We start from the raw sequence: 23,051 nt of genomic DNA, 5'->3' as shown, positions 1-23,051 counted from the left end.
TCCTCTCCTTCCTTCCCGTCCTTCCTTTCTACCTGCTTCCTTCTCTCCTCCCTCCCTCCCTCCCTCCCTCCCTCCCTCCCTTCCCTTTCCTTCCTTCTTTCCATCACTCTTTCACTCCTTCCTTCCTCCCTCCCATTTATTTACTTTCTTTCTTTCTTTCTTTCTTTCTTTCTTTCTTTCCTTCTTTCTTTCCTTCTTCCTTCCTTTTTCTTTTTTCATTCCCTCTTTCCCTCTTTCCTTCCTTCCTTCCTTCCTTCCTTTTCTTTCCTTCCTTCCCCTCCTTCCTCCCTTCTTCTCCTTTCCCTCCTTCCTCTCTTCTTCCCTCTTTCCTTCCTTCCTTCCCCTCCTTCCTTCCTTCCTTCCTTCTTCTCCTTCCCCTCCTTCCTCCCTTCTCCTCCTTCCCCTCCTTCCTCTCTTCTTCTCCTTTCCCTCCTGCCTTCCCTCTTTCTCCTTCCCCCTTCTTCCCCTTCCCCTCCTCCCTTCCATTCTTCCCCTTCCCCCTTCCTTCCCTCCTTCCTTTCCCTTCCTCCCTTCCCTTTCCCCTCCTCTTCCCTTCCCCTCTCCCTCCCTCCCTTCCCATGAAAGAGGAGGGCTCCCAATAATCCAGGACTAGACTCCTGGAGCCAGAGGCAGAGGATGAGGATGGGTCTCTGATGCTGCCTGAGACTGGCATGGCCCTGCTGCTCCTGCCACCCTCCTCTCTGCCCAGGAGGCAGCTCCAGTCTCAGGGGGAAATCTCCTTTCCCCCTTCCTTCCTTCCTTCCTTCCTTCCTTCCTTCCTTCCTTCCTTCCTTCCTTCCATCTGCAGCAGAGAATGGGAGGATGATGAAGAACCTGCTCCCTGTTGATGAGTCCAGCAGCAGCAGGCCAAGGAGGCAAAACCAGCAGCAGAGAGTCCAAAAAGGCTGGCAAAAGGCAGTCCTACTATTGTTATTGTATAATAAAAATGGTTGTGTTAAATAGTAATTTCTGTGTTCATGCACTTTGCTGTGTTTTTCCTTCAAACCTTCTGACTTCCCAATTTCTCACCTGCTTTTAATAATGTACCAGTTTCTCTTTCTTTTTTTCCCTTCATCCTCAGCTTCTTTCCATTGCAAATTATCCTAGTTATCCCAGTTAATCCTTTCCCTTCCCACTTTCTGGAATTATCTGTATTCCTGCACGGCCGAAGAGGGTTGATCTATATGACCCTTAGTAGTAACCTCCAGCTCTAGGATCCTATGTATTCCTGCACGGCCGAAGAGGGTTGGTCTATATGGCCCTTAGTAGTAACCTCCAGCTCTAGGATCCTATGTATTCCTGCACGGCCGAAGAGGGTTGGTCTATATGACCCTTAGTAGTAACTTCCAGCTCTAGGATCCTATGTATTCCTGCACGGCCGAAGAGGGTTGGTCTATATGGTCCTTAGTAGTAACTTCCACCTCTAGGATCCTATGTATTCCTGCACCGCCGAAGAGGGTTGGTCTATATGACCCTTAGTAGTAACCTCCAGCTCTAGGATCCTATGTATTCCTGCATGGCCAAAGAGGTTAGTCTATATGACCTTTAGTAGTAACTTCCAGCTCTAGGATCCTATCTTTTCCTGCATGGCCGAAGAGGGTCGGCGTATATGACCTTTTTAAGCGGGAAATATTAAGGGATGCAAAAGAAAGATGGGTTGGGCATTCCCAGACATGAAACTCTATTTGCACGCTGTTAATTTTACATGGTTTCAGGATTGGATAAAACTGGAAAATAAGAACATGTTGAACCTAGAGGGCCCTGATTTAAAATACGGATGGCATGGTTACTTATGGCACCAGAAACTCACGGTGGATAAGATTTTCAATAATCATCCCATTAGGAAAGCGTTGTTAAGTTCATGGCCAAAAATTAAAGCTAATTGGTATATTAAAACTCCAACGTGGGTCTCCTCTCAAGAAGGCCTCTTTGGTAGATGGTCAGACAATGAGAAATGGTTAACTTATTAAGACTTAATCGAGAAAGATGACGGAGGTTGTACAAGATTAGAGAATTTAGAAGAGATCGATAAAACGTGGTTTAAGTTACATTGGTTTAATTACACTCAAATCCAGAGTCAATTTCTGGAAGATATAAAGAAAGAAGGAATAAAAGAACTACAAAATGAAATAGACGATCTTATTTGGAAAGAAGACAAAAATAAAATAAACAAGTTGTATAAAGCTCTACTAAAAAGAAGTCATAAAATCAAACATGATTCGATAGGCCCAAGATTTTGGTCATTTGATCAATTTATAAAACTGGGGAAAAACGTGGAAAAGAACACACAAATTTACAGCTGCCCAAAATTGAAAAGAGAAGCGGTTTGTCCGCTGCGGCTGCGTTTGTGGAGCAAACCAGGGCAGTGGGAGACAGCCCTTTTTGGGCGGTCTGTATCCCCCATGATTTGGATGTTTGGATGTTTGCTATATGGCCAATGCAGCTACCCCTAGATGTTACCTGGTTTTGGGCATGTAATTTCAGACGGGAGGCAGAGAAGAGGGAAAGTCCCTGGGGACGGAAAAAGACAATTTTCTTCTTGTAGTTGGCCAAACCTGTTTCGGTGGCCCAGGAATACTGACTGCTGGCCTCCTTCCTTCCGGGTCGCTGGGGGATGAGGAGGAGGAGGAGGAGGCTGCTGGAGGGACTAGGCTGCAAAGGAGAGAAGAAAGGAGGCCTCCAGTCCTCACCAGGGCTCCAGATGGTGAAAGTGTCATCCACGTATCGGAACCAAGTTGTGGGTTTTTTGGTGCTGTTTCCAGGGCTTGCTTTTCAAAGTGTTCCATGTAAAAGTTTGCAGTCACTGGGCTTAGAGGGCTTCCCATTGCTACTCCATCTCTCTGTTCGTAGAATCCATTGTCCCACTGGAAATAGCTTGTGGTGAGGCAATGCTTGAACAGGGCTGTGATGTCTTCTGGAAAGATCTGTCGGATGAGTGTCATGGTGTCCATTATGGGGACTTTGGTGAACAGGGAGACCACATCAAAGCTGATTAAAATGTCTCCAGGTTTTAGTTCCAGGTTCTTGATTTTTCCTATGAAGTGAGCTGAGTTCTTGATGTAGTGGGGGGTCTGCCCTATATGGATTTGTAGTTGTGTGGCCAGAAACTTGGCCAAGTCATATGTGGGGGATCCAATGGCACTCACTTTGGGTCGGAGTGGAATGGAATCCTTGTGGATCTTGGGAAGTCCATAGAGTCTTGGTGGGAGAGCCTCCCTGTTCACCAAAGTCCCCATTCAATGTATCATTTTGTTGATCTCAACCCAAGACCTGGAATCATAGGATCGTAGAGACTTAGAAGAGGCCCCATAGATGATGGAGTCCAACTCTACCTGCACTGAATGCAGGATCTCCAGCTAAAGCAGTGGTTCCCAAACTTTAATCCTTCAGATATTTTGGACTTCAACTCCCAGAAGCCCCAGCCAGCTTGGCCAACACTCAGGACTTCTGGGAGCTGGAGTCCAGAACATCTGGAGGACTAAAGTTAAAGTGGTGTCAATCTGCATTACTTCCACAGTGCAGATCTAGCGTAAGATTCTATGAGTCTATGCATTCTTGAATGGTAAGTCAACCCATAGGTAAATTCAGTGGATTCAATGGCTCTACTCTAGTTGGGACCAACAATAGGAATCTAGCCAGTATTTTTTTTTAATGATGGCAATGTTCCTCTATTCTATTTATGTTTGTTTGTTTGTTTGTTTGTTTGTTTATGTAGGCTCCTACTTGCATTGTGATTTTTGGTATGCTTGCGGCACATATAAAATTGATTTTAAAAGTTTGAGAAGCTACTTCTTGTCCTTTCCCCTCATCTATTCAGCGGTATTTTAAAGATTGTTTTGGCTCGGTTATATTGCAAAATTGTTCAAACAGTACTGCGTTTCATAAAGTATCTGTTCCTTGGGTTCGCAGGGCTCTTACCTCAGAAAGCTGTTGGACTGATAAAACCTATCTTTCCCTTCCAACTCTTGAGATGTCATTATCCTACCCAAGCCTGGCTGCTCACAGTTGCGTGGCGAAGGATGCATCTACACTGCGAAACAGCGCAGTTTGACACCACTTTAAGGGCTGTCGCTCCATCCAGTGGACTCCTGGGATTTGTAGTTTTACAGGCTCTTTAACCCTCTCTGCCCAAAAGTGGTGGTGCTTCACAAAACTACCAATCCCCCTGATTCGGTAGGAGAGAGCGGCGGCAGTTAAAACAGTGTCAAGCTGGATTAGTTCGGCAGTATAGATACACTTTTATTTCACTGATAACATTTGGTTCCAAACAAAAAGGGGGCAAAGAAGATTTATACATCAGGCTTAATTATTTCCAAAACAACTAGCAAAGCCTTCTGGCTGACTAAATGAGCGATTTGCCACAACTGGAACACATAGGTCATGGCAAAAACAACGTTTGCTGATATACATGATTCTACAAGCAGCCTGCTACAAGACTGCTGCGTCTCTAGAAAAGGGGTATTGGAGATCAGTTGCCAAACTGGAATCACATACCTTCCAAATGTCCTGAACTGACAGGGAAAGTCCCAATTAATCCTCTGTTGTCCATTATTTTAACATGCCCCAGTTTCTCTCTCCTCCTCCTTTCCCAGGGTCCTCAGCTTACTTCAATTGCTACAAATTAAGGTGGGCTTTTTGGGCTATGAGGCCTAGAAGAGTTCATTCCTGACGCTTCACCAGAGAGGATGCCAGCCACAGATGCTGGCGAAACGTCAGGAATGAACTCTTCTAGAAGACGGCCTCATAGTCCCCAAACCCCACAAAAAACCTATGGATACCGGCCATGAAAGCCTTCAGTTTTACTGTCGATTGCCCTCAGTTAACTCAGCTGTGGGAGAAGGGAGGAAGGGGCAAGATCTTCCCTTGCCCATAGAGTTAGGCAAAAGCAAACTGCTGCAGTTTCTCCTAGCTTGTCCGTGCTTCTTTATAAGTAACTTTTGCTATCTTGACCATCTCTTGGGAGTGCTTGGATTTTGAATCCGTGTCTCCAGAGTCGCAAAAGTTACTCATAAGGAAGAACGGACAAGCTAGGAGAGACTGCAGCAGTTGGCTTTTGCCTAACCCTCTGGGCAAGGGAAGATCTTGCCCCTTCCTCCCTTCTCCCCACGGCTGAGTTAACTGGCTCTCAAAATAAATCATACTGAAGGTTCTAGACTTATAAAGAAGATGCCTATGCCAACATAGCAGCATGCTCAAAGTGTTTGGAACAGTATAGCAGCTTTCACCAAGGGACTGTATAAATATACAACTGAAGTAGTGAGATCACCACCTGTCGCAGGAGTGGAAAGGAATACTCTCAAGAAGAACCCATTGGGTGATCTTGACCAAGTCACAGGCTCTCAGCCTCAGCGGAAGGCAATGGCAAACCTCCTCTGAACAAATCTTGCCAAAAAGCCCCCAGGATAGGTTTGTCTTAGGGATGCCAAAAGTGGGAAACGGCTTGAAGAAGAAGAAGAGGTTGGACTGCATGGTCTAGTAGTCTTTTACAACTCTGTGATCCTATGAAAGTTATTACCTACCTGAGTTGCAAATAAGTCAGAAGTCAGAAATGACTTGAAGGCACACAACAATTTATTTCTGTCTTATTCATGTTCTTTGTGGCAAAAAAAACCCCGCACCTTTTCATAGCATTAGGCTTGTAATTTTCACTTCAAGGTAGTTGAGGAAGTCACAAAGGTGCAAAGGAGACTATAAATTCCTAGAACGGTCCATCCTATGATTCTATGGACTATGACTATGACGTTTGACTCGGCGGTTTACGGTTTTTGACTCTATGGGTCCCTTCTGGGAGAAAGGCGGCATTCAAATGAAATAAATAAATATATGAATAAATAGAACATCTCTAATGCCACATCAGCAGATTTGTTGCTTGCCAAAAGAGGACCTATTTACTTTTAATATTCCGTCCCTGTCTTTGTACAAAGCGGAAGTATGACAAGCTGCCACTTTCTGTTCTCAGTCATCTATCAGCTCTGGTCCAATCTAACTCAAATGTGTTCTCTGACTGACATTGCTATAGCCCATAAATTACTATATCAATAATATGGCTTTAAGAACGCTATTGTGTCTGTCCACTTGAGACAGAGCAACTGCTCTGCTTAGTCTAGAAAAGTTAGAAGAAGGGGGGAAATTTCATGGCACTGCAGTTTGGGAGAAATCCATTGTTTACGATGAAGAAGAAGTAGCAGACCTCTTACAACTGCTCTTGGACAACTGGCTGAATTCACCAGTTTGCTCTTGTTGTGTGCCTTCAAGTCATTTCCGACTTAAAGCAACCCTAAGGCAAAGCTACGATGCGGTTTTCTTGGCAAGTTTCATCAGAAAGGTTTTTCATTGCCATCCTCTGAGGCTGAGAGAGTGCAACTTGTCCAAGGTCACCTAGTGGGTTTACAAGGTTGAGCCAGGATCCGAACCATGGTCCCCCAGTGTCCTAGTCCCCCACTCAAATCACTTTGCCATGCTTGATTCCAGGCTGGATTCCTGTTTTCACATGCATCTAAACACAGACACTCACTGGGTGACCTTGAGCAGGTCACACTCTCTCAGCTTCAGATAAAGGCAAAACCAAACCTGCTCTGAGAAAAATCTACCAAGAAAACCCCATGAAAGAGTCTCTTTAAGGTCACCATAATTTGGACATTTTTGTAAAGGGTGCTCAAGAATGGCTCCTCTTCTTCATCCTGGAGAGAAGTGACCAGTGGGGTGTCCAGTGGGGCTCTGTCCTGGGCCCAGGGCTATTCAACATCTTTATCAATGACCAGGATGACAGAATTGGGGGCATACTTACAAAATTTGCAGATGAGACCAAATTAGGAGGAGTAGCTAATACTCCAGAGGACAGGATCAAAATTCAGAATGACCTGAATAGACTAGAAAGCTGGGCCAAAGCTAACAAAATGAACTTCTACGCGGAGAAATGTAAGGTACTGCACTTAGTGTAAAAAAAAGATAAAAATGAAATGCCTAGATCTAGGATGAGCGACACCTGGCTGAATGAGACATTGAACCTTATCACACACAGTATTTCCCCCATTATGGGAATTGGAAGGGGACTCTCGGGGCCGCGCATGACTGGGAAAAAGTGGATTTTATTGCACAGCAAATCATACTCAAAATGGCCTATTCCACAGCACCAAGCTGTCCTCATTCAGTGCTGAGGAGTGTTAAATGTTCGGGTTGGAAGTCTTCCGACTGAGCAAAATGGCACCCTCAGAGAGTGATGGAGTCTCCTTCTTTAAGGTCTTTAAACAGAGGCTGGATGGCCATCTGTCGAGGATGTTTTGATTGAGAGTTTCTGCATGGCAGAATGGGGTTGGACTGGTTGGCCCTTGCGGTCCCTTCCAGCTCTATGATTCTATGGAAAGGACAACAGCAACAATAAGAAGCAGGAATAGGGGGACTGCCAAGTAATGTATTTCAGAGGAAGGCAATGGCAAACTACCTGTGAATATCCCTTGCCTAAGAAAACCCTATGAAATTCATGGGATTGCCATAGGTTGACAGGTGACTAGAAGGCCTGCACACAGACAGGTTCTCCTATAGATGTGGAAGGACATATATTGAATGTCCATCTTCAGTTTAATGCCACAGAAGTGGAATTTTGTATGCAGTGCCATTGTGTATGCAGAAGCACATGAGAAACGCACACAAGTATGAGGTATGCATTCAGTTGTGCACTGAATCAATATGTACTCCACTCCACAGTGCCAATATAGGATCTCTGTCACAGTCTCCTGATAGCTGGAAAACTCTCTAGGGCTATATCAACACTGCAGAATTCACGGCTCAATATTATGGAATTCTGGGATTTTTGTCAATTGTATGAGCCATTGTAACCTATGGCCATAGGTTACAATAGCCATAGGTTACAATCTCTCTTGCAAGATTGGTTCAGAGAGGGTTTGCTTTTCTCTTCCTCTGAGACTGAAAGAGCGTGACTTGCCCAGGGCCAACCAGTGGGTTTCTATGGCTGAGTAGTGATTCAAACCCTGGTCTCCAGAGTCACAGTCAGTCTTTCATTGTTGTTAGTTTTGAATAAAAAGTTTGCTTAAACAAAATGAACTGATCTTCAGTTTTTTATGGTGCAGCAATCCATCCATATTCTTGTGATTTCTGCCTCTGGTACCACCTTCCCTGTTACAGAAATCATGCCCAGAAACACATCTATTTCATAAATTCAGGTATACCTGGACTGTCTTGAGATTTAATCTCCTATCTCCTTCTTTTTGCCAGCCGTGGCTTTTCTCTTTCTCTCTTTGTTTCCTTCCCATTTTCTCTATGTTAAAAAATAATAAGTTACTTAGGGATGCCAACTGTTTACTGACCTATGCTTTTGACAACATACAACAATAGCTGCCGATTAGTTTCTCTGCAAGGTACAAAGTGTTGGTTGTTACCTCTAAAGCCCTTCAAGGCTTGGGCTGACGTTACAGCAAAGCCAACAACAAACAACCTTGCCCGCATCCCCGCAGCATCACAAAGGCCCGAAAGGGCAGATGGGCATGGAGCAGCTACAAATCCCAGGATTGCACTGGATGCAGTCTTAGCAGCTGAAGGGCTTTAAAAGTGCTATAATTGTGCATTGTGAAAGAGACCCTAGGGCTGCTGTCACACTGAATTAATGCAGTTTGACACTGTTTTAACTGACATGGCTCCATCCTATGAAATCCTGGGGTTTGTAGTTCATCGTGGCACCAGAGCTCTCTGACAGAGAAAGCTAAATATCTCACAAAATTACACTTCCCAGAATTCCATAGCATTTAGCCATGGCAGTTTAAGTAGTGTCAAACAGCATTAATTCTGCAGTGTAGATGCAACCATACTTGGCTCATAGGCTTTCCAATTAAACTTCAGTTTTCCACCAACTGTACATACTTCTTTAATAGCCCATTGGACTGGTATTTGTGGTTTTGAGTGTGCATTTAACACCCCCCCCCCCCCCCTTGTGAATGTTGCAGACTGTGGCTCATTGTCAGATACAACTTCATGATGTCTTCCGTGTCTTTCTAGAATTGATTTGGTGGAGAGGACTACTGCCTTGACTTGCTATTTGGTTACCATACCTTCTCTAGATAATGTCTCTAATAGTCCTAAATAAGCAAATAGTTCTCTTGGTCCATTTGGCTATCAAGGGCAGTGATCACCTGCACAGCATAAAGGTCCACATACAGAGTTGCACACTGGTTATGCTGGTCCACATACAGAGTTACACACTGGTTATACCCATATGTCATAGGGTTTTGTTATTGTTATATGTTCAAGTTGTCTCTTGGGGTTATGGCAACTCTCAGGCGAGAATAACACAGAGGTTTCTAGGGAAGATTTCTTTTGAGGGGGTTGTAATTGCTTTCATCTGAAGCTGAGAGTGTGTGACTTGGCCAAGGACATCCAGTGGGTTTCCATGGCTGAGTGGGAATTCGAACCTTGTTCTCCAGAGTCCTAGTCCAATGCACAAACTACTACAACACACTGGCTCTAAGGCAAGGAATATTCAGAGGGGGTTTGCCATTGCCTTCCTCTGAATATAGCCTACAGCAGCTGGCATTCATTGGTTGTCTCCCATCCAAGTACTAACCAGACCAAGGTCTGAATCTCTGCTCAGCCGTGGAAAGCCATGGGGTGGCCTTGGGCAGGTCACACTCTCTCAGCCTCCGATGAAGGCAAAAGGCAAACTCTCTGAACAAATCTCATCAAGAAAATCTCATGGTAGGTTTCCCATAGGTAGTGTCGCCATAATTTGGAAACGACTTGAAGGCATACAACAGCAACAAAACATACCCATTTAAAAGCAAACGATTAGGTATTAACCTGATGGGTTTTTTGGGTCCCCCCACCTGAAATATTTTCATTTATGTTCAGAACATCTCGCGTGATCTTATAATTTTTCATGACTCAAGTATTGCTCCTACAGAAATTTCTCTTGCATCTCTTTTGAATAAGATATGATTAGCACACTACCTTTAAGTTCATCTCTGTGCTGAAAAGCAGAATTACTAGCTATTATGTGTAATAGTGTCAGTGCCCCGGCTGATCGGCTCCTCCTGTTTCCCTCTATTGCCTTTTATAAAATCTTGTGGTGGGTACAGAGGCTCTCTCTCTGTGTGTATGTGTATTTGCTTGGGGGAAATGACACTTCAAACCCTGCAAAGAGTATTGCCACTTAGTAGCAGCTGGTGGCCTTCATGTCAATACCCCATTGACATGCTGACTATATTCTGGGTTTGAGGCTGAAGTTTAAAGGAACTGTCTCATATACAGAACCTAAGAGTGTGTGTGTGATGGAGGGGGTGGAGTCCAGCACCTTGGATGGCTCCAGCTTTGGTCTGGGATGTACCTGTGGTGGCTTGAAGTTTCCATGTCAATGGGATAGTGAATTCACACAGTGTTTCATTCCATTCATTTCAAGGGAGCTCTCCATGCTACCGAAATGGGACTTGATTGTGTAGATCATGAGAGACTATGGCTTGCTCTTAAAGAAATGGGTGCATCACAGCATTTGATTGTCCTAATGTGTAACCGGTATTCCCCTATTCTGTCCTCTGCTCCATTATCCTCAGGTTGAGTTCCCTTTGCTTTTTCTGAGAAGACTGAGGCAAAGAAGGTGTTGAGTAATTCTGCCTTTTCTCTGTCTTCTGTTAGCATTTTGCCATCTTCTCCACGCAGTGAACCTACCGTTTCCTTCTTCTTCCTTTTGCTGCGGACATATCCAAAAAAGCCCTTTTTGTTGTCTTTAACCTCTCTAGCAAGCCTGAGTTCATTCTGTGGTTTAGCTTTTCTGACCTTATCTCTACACTTGCTAGCTATTTGTTTGAATTCCCCATTTTTCCATTTCTTATACATGTTCCATTTAAAATTTAGCTGAGCTGAAAGTTCCTTTAATGTTATGGAAGTCTGGGATTTGTTGGTTGTGAAACATTTAGCCTTCTCTATCAGATAGCTCTGGTGCTACCACAAACTACAGATCCCAGGATTCCATAGGATGCAGCCACAACAGTTAAAAGTGGTGTCAAATTGGATTAATTCTGCAGTGCAGATGCAGCCTCGGAAGCATGCACCTCCTTGGGTTATGTTTTAGAGCAGCACTGTTTTTACCACACCGCCATTTCCACCCATGGCTTAATTTTGGTCTGTTTCTTCATAGGATGAAGCCATGACAGTTAAAGCGGTATCAAATTGCATTAATGCTGTAGTGTATCAGAAACTTGAGTTTGCACCAGTGCAGGACTCGTCCAGAATTATTCTCTAAGTACTTATTCCTTCTGAGCTGCATAAACTTGAAAAAAGTTACTTTTTTGGTTTAAAAAAATAGCATCCTGCAGTCGGCACATTTACTGGCTTGACCAGAAATCTGATGTGATATAAACCAATCATGATAGATTCCTTCAAGAAATAACTTTTTGACAGTTTTTCAAAGCACTCGAGACAATAAAATACCAGGGACAAAAGATATCATACCAACGGAGCCGTTTCAAGTTATAGAGATGGAGTCCATCCAAATTATAACGAAACCCTGCCAACAAATAGGGGAAACCAAATGTTGGCCCGCAGATCGGATATGTTCAAAATACATCCCAGTCCCTAAGAAAAGGGGGATCCTGGGAATGTGGCAACCACTGGCCAATTGCACCAATCTTACAAGCAAGCAAGATTTAATAAGACTTTTAACAAAACGGAGTGAGGCATGCCAGCCATCCTGTCTGGGTTCAAAAAAGAAGGAAGAAGCAATAGAGATCATATTGCAAACACATTTTGGAGAATGGAACACACCAAAGAATTTCAGAAGAAAATCACTCTCTTCTTGATAGATTATAGCACAGGCTTCAATTGTGTAGATCACGAGAAATTATGGTTTGCTCTAGAAGAAAGAGATATGGCACAACATCTGACTATCTGAATGGGTAACTAATATACTCTGAATCAAAGGCCATTTATCAGGACACGATATAGAGAAATAGCAGAAGATGCTGTTTTCTACACAGAAAAGGCTGTTTCCAGCACAGAAAATTATATTTCCTGCACAGAAAAGGATGTTTCTGGCACAGAAAGTGATGTTTCCTGCATGGAAAAGGCTGTTTCCTAAACAGAAAATGTTTCCTGCACACACAAAAAAGATATTTCCTGCACAGAAAATGCTGTTTTCTCTGTATTAAAATCACGTGCAAATTTGGCACCGAATAAACCCTGAATTGTGAAGATACTTTTCATTGCAAGTTTCATCTTGGTTAGGGTTCGCTGACACTCAAGAAATGCATTTTCTGACCATTTGGGGGGATTATTTTCGATTATTTTTTCCATCTTGCGCATTTATGTACCTGAGGCAGGACTACTTGCGTCATTCTTCTGTGTTTCGAACCTCAAGGGTCACTCTCTTGGCAGAGGGTTGCGGGGCTTGGTCCCCAGGTCCTTGTTGCACCCCTTTCCTCTTCCAGATGTGGAGGGCACTGGAAGAGGAGATCACAGCAGACCCATCTCTCTCAACACTGAGCTGCTGTGGGGCTTTTTGGGTTGTTGGACCCAAGGCTATGAAGGGCTACATCACAACGAAACCCACACCAAGGAATCATTCAGAACCTGCAAAAAGATGGATGAGAAAAACTTTAGTGGACTAAGAGATTTCACTAACTTAAACACCAAGAAGTCAACATGGGTCTAATCTGCACTGCAGAAACAATCCAATTTGACACCACTTTAACTGCCACGGCTCCATGCTATGGAATCCTGGGATTCGTGAGCCACCTTGGGTCCCTTTCTGGCAGAAAGGCGGCATAGAAATTAATAAAATAAATAAAATAAACAAGGAAGGTTAAATATCTCACAAAAACACAAATCTCAGGATTCCATAACACTGAATTGTGACCGTTAAAGTGGTGTCAAAATGGTATTATTTCTGCAGTACAGATTAGACCCTAATCTTAAAACCTGGGGTCTGTTCGACCTGAAAGCGCTGTGCACTGAATAAGTTGTGGCTACAGGAGCAAATGGGACATTTTTTACATTTTTGCATAATCACTAGAATATACACCTGGCTCCCTGCTATTTAAAGTTTATGTTGTTGCTGTGTGCCTTCAAGTCGTTTCCAACTTTGGCGACTTTAAGGCTGGCAAGATTCTGGACATTGTCACCACCAAAAAATAACTTTTCCAGGCAAGATGTGGGAGTCAGTAAAGCTAATAAACACTGACCCCAAGGTCGCCTAGCATTGTGGCCATTTCGAGATTGCAGCCTGGGCCTTGGACAGGCACTGGACTATGGCTCTGGAGACCAGGGTTCGATTCACTGCTCAGCAATGAAGACCAACTGGGTTACCATGGATAAGGCACAGACTCTCAGCCCCAGGGTTGCCATAAGTCAGAAATGATGTGAAGGCACACAACAACAACAACATAACCTAGACCTCCTCAATGGAGAGCCATGCAGGTTGGAGACAATGGGAGTTGTAGCCTAATCCAGCCAGAGAATTCCAGGTTGGAGAAAAACTGGACTAACGTACGTGTGTGTGTGTGTGTGTGTGTGTGTGTATGCAGGCCATTGGGTGACATTGGGCAAGTCACATTCTCTCAGCCTCAGGGGAAGGCAATAGCAAACTTCCTCTGAGCAAATCTTGCCAAGAAAACCTCATGATAGGTTTGCCTTAGGACACCATAAGTTGGAAACTACTTGAACGCACACAACACACCAGAGAAATGCTGAAGGACCATTTCAGGTGTTGGCTAGTTGGCCAGGGGCCACGCATGCCACTATGTTTTGACTCACTCCCATACGTTCTTACTGTATTTTCTTTCTCTCCAACATCGCTCCTTTTCCAGTGCAACTTTATGTCCATTCATTCCACTTGAACCGACTTAGGTCTGCTTTTTCTCCCTCTCCACCTCCACCCTCAGGCTTTTCCTCCACTTTGCAGAGAAAACCCACGGAGCCCAGCTGCGCTCCTGAGATATCTCTTTGTAGGAAGACTTTCGGTTGTGGGATTTTGCCGGGTCAATAAGCAGGGCCTGGCCTGGCAAAACTGACTCTTTGAACACAATAACCTCCAACTGGATCAAGGAAAGAACTATGAAATCATCAAGATACAAAAAATGTACATATGCAACAATCATATAATCCTTTTTAAGCGAAATAGGCCAAACAGTAAAGGAGGAGGAACAGCATGATGTGTCAGGGATGTTTACATCTGCAAACAGATACAGGACTTAAAACCTGAAAGCCAGGTGAAGAACATCTGGATAAAATTAAAGGGGATGTTATGGTGGGAGTCTACTACAGACCCCCAAGTCAGACGGAGGAATTAGATGATGCCTTTCTAGAACAGATGGCCACACACTCAGAAAGAGAGATGTACAGAGAAGGCTGGCCCAGTACCATCAGGGCTAGCCTGAAGAAAGAGGCTCCTCCCTCCCTAACTGTCATTGTCCGGCCTCTGAGGGAGAGAAAAGGCTGGCCCAGTTCCATCAGGGGCTAGCCTGAAGAAAGAGGCTCCTCCCTCCCCAACTGTCATCGTCCGGCCTCTGAGGGAGAGAGAAGGCTGGCCCAGTACCATCAGGTTAGCCTGAAGAAAGAGGCTCCTCCCTCCCCAACTGTCATCATCCGGCCTCTGAGGGAGAGAGAAGGCTGGCCCAGTACCATCAGGGCTAGCCTGAAGAAAGAGGCTCCTCCCTCCCTAACTGTCATCGTCCGGCCTCTGAGGGAGAGAGAAGGCTGGCCCAGTACCATCAGGGCTAGCCTGAAGAAAGAGGCTCCTCTCTCCGTAACTGTCATCTTTCGGCCTCTGAGGGAGAGAGAAGGCTGGCCCAGTTCCATCAGGGGCTAGCCTGAAGAAAGAGGCTCCTCTCTCCCTAACTGTCATCGTCCGGCCTCTGAGGGAGAGAGAAGGCTGGCCCAGTACCATCAGGGCTAGCCTGAAGAAAGAGGCTCCTCCCTCCCTAACTGTCATCGTCCGGCCTCTGAGGGAGAGAGAAGGCTGGCCCAGTACCATCAGGGCTAGCCTGAAGAAAGAGGCTCCTCCCTCCCTAACTGTCATCGTCCGGCCTCTGAGGGAGAGAGAAGGCTGGCCCAGTTCCATCAGGGGCTAGCCTGAAGAAAGAGGCTCCTCCCTCCCTAACTGTCATCGTCCGGCCTCTGAGGGAGAGAGAAAACTGGCCCAGTACCATCAGGTTAGCCTGAAGAAAGAGGCTCCTCCCTCCCCAACTGTCATCGTCCGGCCTCTGAGGGAGAGAGAAGGCTGGCCCAGTACCATCAGGGCTAGCCTGAAGAAAGAGGCTCCTCCCTCCCCAACTGTCATCGTCCGGCCTCTGAGGGAGAGAGAAGGCTGGCCCAGTACCCTCAGGGCTAGCCTGAAGAAAGAGGCTCCTCCCTCCCCAACTGTCATCGTCCGGCCTCTGAGGGAGAGAGAAGGCTGGCCCAGTACCATCAGGGGCTAGCCTGAAGAAAGAGGCTCCTCCCTCCCCAACTGTCATCGTCCGGCCTCTGAGGGAGAGAGAAGGCTGGCCCAGTTCCATCAGGGGCTAGCCTGAAGAAAGAGGCTCCTCCCTCCCTAACTGTCATCGTCCGGCCTCTGAGGGAGAGAGAAGGCTGGCCCAATTCCATCAGGGGCTAGCCTGAAGAAAGAGGCTCCTCCCTCCCCAACTGTCATCGTCCGGCCTCTGAGGGAGAGAGAAGGCTGGCCCAGTACCATCAGGGCTAGCCTGAAGAAAGAGGCTCCTCCCTCCCTGTCATCGTCCGGCCTCTGAGGGAGAGAGAAGGCTGGCCCAGTACCATCAGGGCTAGCCTGAAGAAAGAGGCTCCTCCCTCCCTAACTGTAATCTTTCGGCCTCTGAGGGAGAGAGAAGGCTGGCCCAGTACCATCAGGTTAGCCTGAAGAAGAAGAGCCCTCCCTCCGGTCCACCTGCCTTGGTCCAGGCCTCCGAGGGAGAGAAGAATGCTGGACCTGATTCCCTTCCCTTCTCCTTTTGTGTCCTGTCTTTTAGGTTGTAAGCCTGAGGGCAAGGAACTGTCTGGTTAAAAATAATAATTGTAAGCCGCCCTGAGAGCCATTAGGGCTGAAGGGTGGGATATCAATACCTAAATAAATACCTAAATAAATAAATATTCTGTTGTTGTTGTTGTTGTTGTATGCCTTCAAGTCATTTCTGACTTATGGTGACCCTAAGATAAACCTATCATGGGGTTTTCCTGGCTAGATTATTTCAGAGGAGGTTTGTTATTGCCTTCCCCTGGGGCTGAGAGAGTGTGACTTGCCCAAGGGATTACCCAATTGGTTTCATGACCAAGCTGGGAATCAAACCCTGTTTTCCCGAGTTGTAATCCAACATGCAAACCACTTTGCCATGCTGGCTCCACCTGAGCAGTCAAAGCTGCTTCCTGTGCAGAAAATGTTTTCTGCACAAATCAACCATGTACATTTTTTGTGTGTATGTGCAGGATACACCTCAAACTGTGAATGGCCTGCAAAAACTGTGCCATTCTGCAAGACCTTCTTGCCCCAAAAGAAACGGATAAAATCCCCAGTTGCTTCCTTTGAGAAGAAAACTAGCGAATGACAACCCTGTTCCTCAGTTTCTGTGCCTACAGGGAGTTTCCACCAAAGTACTCAAATACAGATAATACCTAAAATGCAAGACCTTCAAATGACAGCAGAGGAGCAGCACTCCTTGAGTGGCCAGCTGCTGGTCGCATCCATTCGCAAGCGTCGGGAATGTCGTTGGCTGACCGTCGTCATGTAAAACCCTTGCCAAAATTCAGGCCAACCCTCCTGCCCAGCTCAGCCCACTCTTCTTCAGAAAGCAGCTGCAGTTATCCTAAGGGAGATAATTGGCCAGCGCATCTTCCAATGGTTCCCTTTTGAGATTTTATTAGGTAGTTGCTGATGCCGTCCCATAATAATTTGATAATGCAAGGGATTTTTTTAAAAAATCGTTAGTAAGGATCAGTGGAGTAGATGAGGATAGATTGCAGGGAGAGCCAAGAGGGCTATTTATTAGTAATCAATTAGCATTAGAGAGATGCATGCTGCCTGTCTAATTAATTCCTCATTGAAGCTCAGAGAAGGTGCACAACAGGAGAGCATGGAGTTTTTTGAGTCAAGGAAGAGGAACGCAACAGAGGCGTGATGTGATTAAAGTGAGTTTCTCCTCTCTTTCTCACACTATTACAATAGGGATGGATACACTTGGAGGGTCAGAGGGCCATTTTTGGTACCGACAGAGGTGCTTCGGTCGACAGGGACAGAGGGCTAGTCCACATGTCAGTGTATTATGCGAATTGCTGTGGAATTTCACACATTCGCATCAACACTTCATTGATGCAAACGCAATCAACGCTTCACTTCCCTGTGCAAATTCACATCTTTCTGTCCTCCATATGAAGCAGACTGACATCCCCATGTTCAGTAATGTAAATCTTCTCGAATACCCATGGATCCTCTGGTAAAAAAAGCACGAATCCCTTTTCGGTGGAGTTTATAAAGTCCTCCCTCCCCCGTGCAAAAAGCCCCTATTCTTTCGAACAGTGTGTGGCTGGATCACAGTCTATTTGATTTGAATTAGGAGTATTTTAATGGTGTAGACAAGCCCAGGATCTAATCTATTTCTAACCAAAATCTGTCAACAAATATGAAAAACAAAACAATGGCCTACAGATTGGGAACGCCACTTCGCACTACATTCTTATAGCAGTTTGATACTATTACTTTAACTGCCATGGCTCTGTCTTATGGGATTTGGGGATTTATAGTTTTGTGTGGGGTAATTTGTTTTTGCAAGGGATATAATGGGTTCAGTCCTCTGAAGTCTCTTGGAGGTCAGTGTGCCCCTCTAATCCCAAAACAAGATTACAGAAATCTACTTTCCTTCTGCCTACTGTCTATTATTATTATTATTATTATTATTATTATTATTATTTCTTACCACCCTCTCCCCAGGGCTCAAGGCAAGGTACAACATAGATTAAAAGACAACATATAACTGAAGACATCAAGGATGTAATTGTCCAGTAATTTTATTGTCAAATGAAGCAACAAGTAATTTTAGGTGTTTTCCTTTTGTTGCAAAAATGTCTTTGAAAATGCACATTTTTTAAAAATGCTCTTTGCAGTTTGGACTTTATTCTGTACAAAATTCAGAGATCTCTATGCTGGAAACACTCTCTGATATCTATATAGCCTCTTTACCTTAATTTACGAATGCATAAGTAAGCAATGTCTCCTGGGCTGATCTCTCTGAACCAGCCTTACCTTAACAGCCAGCAGCCACAGGGAGTGATGGAGGTCGAAACTGGGGAGCAACAAGAGGATGTTTCCAGCCCCTTCTGCCAGCAAATGAGGGTGTGACAAGGAATTGCGACAGGGCCCTGCTTAAGATGGCCACAGCCTCCTCTCCTTTCTCACCGAAAACAAGACATTTTGAGAATATTTTTTGCGTCTTTAGACAGGAAATTTCCTAAGCTTTTGTACATGCAACTAATTTAATTGCATGTCTTCCTCCACTTGCCTCTGTTTCTGTTGTCCTCCACTTCCTCTGTTGATTTATAGATTGCAGATTTCTAAGACATTGTCAGATGGGGGATGAAACATCCTTGTCCCGTCCTTTCCCCGTTCTTACAGCATGATTGTCAGAAGATTTTCATATGACGGCACGCTTATCCCATCATTATGGCCCGTGCGGTCTCTTCCAACTCTATGATTCTATGATTATCCTGTCCAGAAAGCACGAGTGACTGCAATTGCTCGAAGGACTTTCTAATGAGGTCGTGCAGATCCTGTCATTGTCCTGTCATTGAAGTGGCATTGCCTGGCATTTTGCATTAATGGGAGCTTGCATTAATACAATGCCACTTCAACGACAGGACAATAGCGCTGCAATTTGAAAGTCTCTTGTGCCATGATGCTGCACACCGTGTGGAGCAGTGTGCAGCATCATGGCACCCTGGAGGCAGAGTCGGGGCATGCGTCATCTGGATGCAACACCCCGACACCACCCCCAGGCTGGCCTTTTTGGCTGGTCTGTACAGGGCCTAGATGTTCAAGAACGTGTTTCTCCATTCTCCTGCACATGTCTGGCTGTTGGTGTCACAAGTACCTGCATCTTCAATATGTCTCCATATTTCCCCCCAGTGGTCCAGAGCCAGAACCAGGAGGAGAAACTATTAAATGATCTGATGGTCAACTACAACCGCAACTTTCGCCCGGCCAGAGACAAGGAGGACATTATCGATGTTTCGCTCAAGCTAACTCTCACCAACCTCATCACGTTGGTAAGGAAGGTTGCAACCCCCTCTCCCCCCAAAAGGCAGACAGCTAATGGTCCCTGATACCAAGATCTAACCCAAGATATCAAGATTCTCCTTGCCTTCTTGGAGTCTTCAGATATATTTTCCAGCCAATGGATTGGTTCCAAGGAGATAGGATATTTTCGGTCTGACCTGAGAGATGTTATCACTCATGCTGTCCCAGAGCCTGCAAAGTTACAGTTTAAAGTAACTAGTTATGTGCCTTGAACTATTTGTTAACAATGCAATGGGACTTTATTGCAGGAACTTTACAGGATGTTGTAACTAAACTAGGAGCCCATTCCCACTTGCATTTAAACTGGTTTGTGTGTCGAATTGACACTGGGTTGCTGAATCAAAGAAGCAAATTATTCCATATTATTCCATGAATTTGCGTCTTTTTGAATCAAATGGTGTGTATCTACACATCACTGGTGGTGCAAGCAAGCGTCAATCCGGAGACACAAGGACTCCTAGGTGTGGCCCCATGTATCGGTTGTTACTATTTCTTAGCCTTGTGGTCTGCCGGCAAGGGTCATGGATCCTGTCTCCAGAGCCGTTTTGCAAGCAGTGTTAACATACTTGCAATCCACTTTCCTTATCTGCCTGTTTCAGCTGTCCAATTCACCCTCTTATCTTTTCCCAGAATGAACGCGATGAGGCACTCACAACCAACGTCTGGGTGGAGCTGGTAAGAGAATAGCTCAAGTCTCAGCTGAATTTCAGGATGGTGATCTTTTTGTCTTCGCAAATTTTGGGTTCTTTAGCAGTTCAAAGTGCTGGTCCCAGATTCTACGGTCCCTATCATTTCAGAGCAGAGGCCCTGCAAATCATGAGCCTTTCCAGAGCTTGGGCAAATTACTTTTTTGGACTAGAGTACCCAGAATACTGAGCCAGCATTGGCATGCTCTCAGGGGGATTCTGGGAGTTGTTGACCACTTTTGCCAGATTTTGGTTTTGGGTTAGATGGGACAGCAGGCCTACTTTGCAGTGGCACCTGGCCTTTGGAACTCCTCCATCTTGTTCTATTTCATTATCTCCCTTGATGGCATGACGGGTTAATGACCCTATGAGCTTCATGGGCATGGTCCCCCAAAGTTATCTATTTATTTTAGATTTCCAATGTATTAAAAGTCATACAACAATAAGGCGTGTTTAAATGTATATGTGTATGAATGTGCCGTCAAGCCACCTCTTGGCTTAAACTGACCCCATGAAGTTCAGAGAGTTTTCTTAGACAAGGCTCTGGGATGTCTGAGCTGAGCCTAGAGGTTTCTGGGTTTTTGTTGCTGTTGTTGTGTGTCCTCAAGTTCTTTCTGACTTATGGTGACCCTAAGGTGAATCGATCATTGGGTTTTCTTGGCAAGATTTGTTCAGAGGAGGTTTCCCATTGCCTCCCCTTAAGGCTCAGAGCATGCGACTTGCCCAGGATCACCCAGTGGGCTCCCATGGACATGTGGGGAATTCAAGCCTGTTCTCCAGAGTCATCGTCCCGCACTCAAACCGCCGTGCCATGCTGGGTCTAGAGGCAGGTTGATCCTTATGGAATTCCATTTGTGATTGACTTGAAATGGTTCAAATCTCGAGCTTTGGGGACCGGTGGGTAAATAATAATAATAGTAATAATAATAATAATAATAATAATAATAATAATAATAATAATAATAATAATTGTTATTCAAAGATATAGCTGTGTTAGTCTTTACAATCAGTATGTAGAGAGATCTTGCAGCACCTTTGAGACTAAATGAAAGAAAGAAGTTGGCAGCAGGAGCTTTCGTAAACTTGAACCTGCTTCCTCGGACTCATTTGGACAAAGTAGACTTAAGTCTACCAAAGCTCATGCTGCCAACTTCTTTCTTTCAGTTAATACTTGTTGCTATTATTCAAGATTTGGGTTCCCTATTGTCAGAAGCCTCCATATGTCATTACAATTATTCATCTGACCAAAATAATTAATCCACTTCTTTGTCACCAGAAATGGAACGATTATCGCCTGCAGTGGGATCCCGATGACTATGACAATATCAAGTGTTTACGGATCCCCTCCACCATGGTGTGGCTGCCAGATATCGTCTTGGAGAACAAGTTAGTATCCTTCCAGGGTTCCTCCGCTGTCCTCTCCTTCTCCTTCTCTTTTTCCTTCTCTTTCTCCTTCTTCTCCTCCTTTTCCTTTTCCCTCTTCTTCTCCTTCTCTTTCTTCCTTGCCTTCAACAGTGTTTGAATTTAAACATTTTAACTTCAAGAGTTTATTGGCAGTTGTTCATTGTTAGACCAGCATCCATTGTCGGTTGCTTCTTTTTAATCACTTGCTTTTATAGTGCAAGAAATGCCATTCGGAAACGAACCCTTCAATTAACATAAGAACAATTATGATTTAAACTAGTGGCCATAACATCTGAACTGCATTTTGCTCCTGAATTTTCAGATCAAGTCCTATATGGGTGTAGTTCTACACAGGGTGACCAGATGTCCTCACTGCAAAGGAGGACAAGGCACCATGAAATGTAGGACATTCAAGAAAAATGCAGGGCATCACAAATTAAAAGCTGAAAGCACTGATAGAAATATAAATTAATGCTTCTTAGTCATGTTCAAATCGGAGGACATTTTGGAATTCCTCCTGGACAGAAGGCTGAAATTTAGGATGTGCCTGGAAACGGGGGATATCTACATACCGATGCAAAAACAAAACAAAAACCTGGTTTAAACTGAAAAACAAACAAATAAACAAATAAACAAAAATTCCATCCCCCCCAACCCTGCTCTTCTGTTTCAGGAGAAATGGCTTCCTTTGTGCCTTTCTGATTGCTTTAGCTTGGCATCCCCTGAAGCCCTTTCACACTACACATTTATAACATCAGGGTTCCAATTTAATTGCATTACTGCATCCTATGGAATTGTGGGATCTATAGTTTAGGGAACTCTAATGCATCACCAAACTACCAGGCCCAGGATTCCATAGGATCCAGCCATGGCAGTTGTCACACAGTGAAGTCACAGAATTATATTGTATTAGAATATATTAAAACGTAATGTTATGTTATAAGCTTATAAGGGTCCCAGGTGTGGTAGAGGATTCTGACCCAGCACCGGGGTTGAAAGACCAGTCTAATCAGCCTTTTCCTCCAATTTGACAGGGACGGTTCCAATTAATCCTCTATTGTCCCACTTTCCTACTGCTTTCAAAATGTCCCAGGCTGCTGCCACATTGCTCAACTAATGCAGTTTGACACCACTTTAACTGTCACGGCCCCTTCCTGTGGAATCCTGGGATTTGTGGTTTGTTGCAGCACCAGAGGTCTCTGACTCCGAAGGCTAAATATCTTGCAAAATGGCAAACCCCAGGATTCCTTTGCTAAAGTGGTGTCAAACTGTAATAATTCTGCAGTGTAGATGAGGCCACAGCTTCTCCAGTTCTCCTCCTGCCACTTTCCTCCTTTGTCCTTGCTTCCATTGCTACAAACTGAGTTCAAAGTGCCAAAAGCATTAGTGCTCAGCAAGGGGGAGAGGAGAAAAGGGTGCACTAACTTACCTTTTCCAGTAGACTCAGGCAAAAGCAAACTGCTGCAGTTTCTCCTACTTTGTCTGTTCTTCCTCGTGGATAAATTTTGCCATTTCGATTACATCCATGGTGACCAGGTGTCCCAACTGAAAAAGAGGACAAGCCACCACAAAATGTAGGGAATTCAAGAAAAATGTAGAATATTACCAAATAAAAGTTTTAAAAACACACTCACATAAATGTAAATCTGTGCTTCTTAGACATGCTTAAAATGGAGGACATTTTG

General features: G+C 44.7%; 1 protein-coding gene across 2 annotated transcripts in view; it reads left to right on the top strand.

The window, feature by feature from the left end:
- LOC149317872 (acetylcholine receptor subunit gamma-like) overlaps positions 1-23,051 on the top strand; it is a 63,337-nt gene that overhangs the window by 17,948 nt on the left and 22,338 nt on the right. For both annotated transcript variants that reach the window (XM_089507394.1, XM_089507395.1), the window contains exons 2-4: positions 19,106-19,245; positions 19,907-19,951; positions 21,239-21,348. In XM_089507394.1, the coding sequence (XP_089363520.1) occupies positions 19,150-19,245; positions 19,907-19,951; positions 21,239-21,348 (251 nt within the window). In that variant the 5' untranslated portion in view covers positions 19,106-19,149. The remainder of the gene's footprint in view (positions 1-19,105; positions 19,246-19,906; positions 19,952-21,238; positions 21,349-23,051) is intronic.

Source organism: Sceloporus occidentalis, unplaced genomic scaffold (assembly GCF_023333645.1).
Source record: "Sceloporus occidentalis isolate IW3139 unplaced genomic scaffold, rSceOcc1.0.p SCAF_2, whole genome shotgun sequence".
Lineage (NCBI taxonomy): Eukaryota > Metazoa > Chordata > Lepidosauria > Squamata > Phrynosomatidae > Sceloporus > Sceloporus occidentalis.
This window is presented reverse-complemented; position numbering and strand designations above follow the sequence as displayed.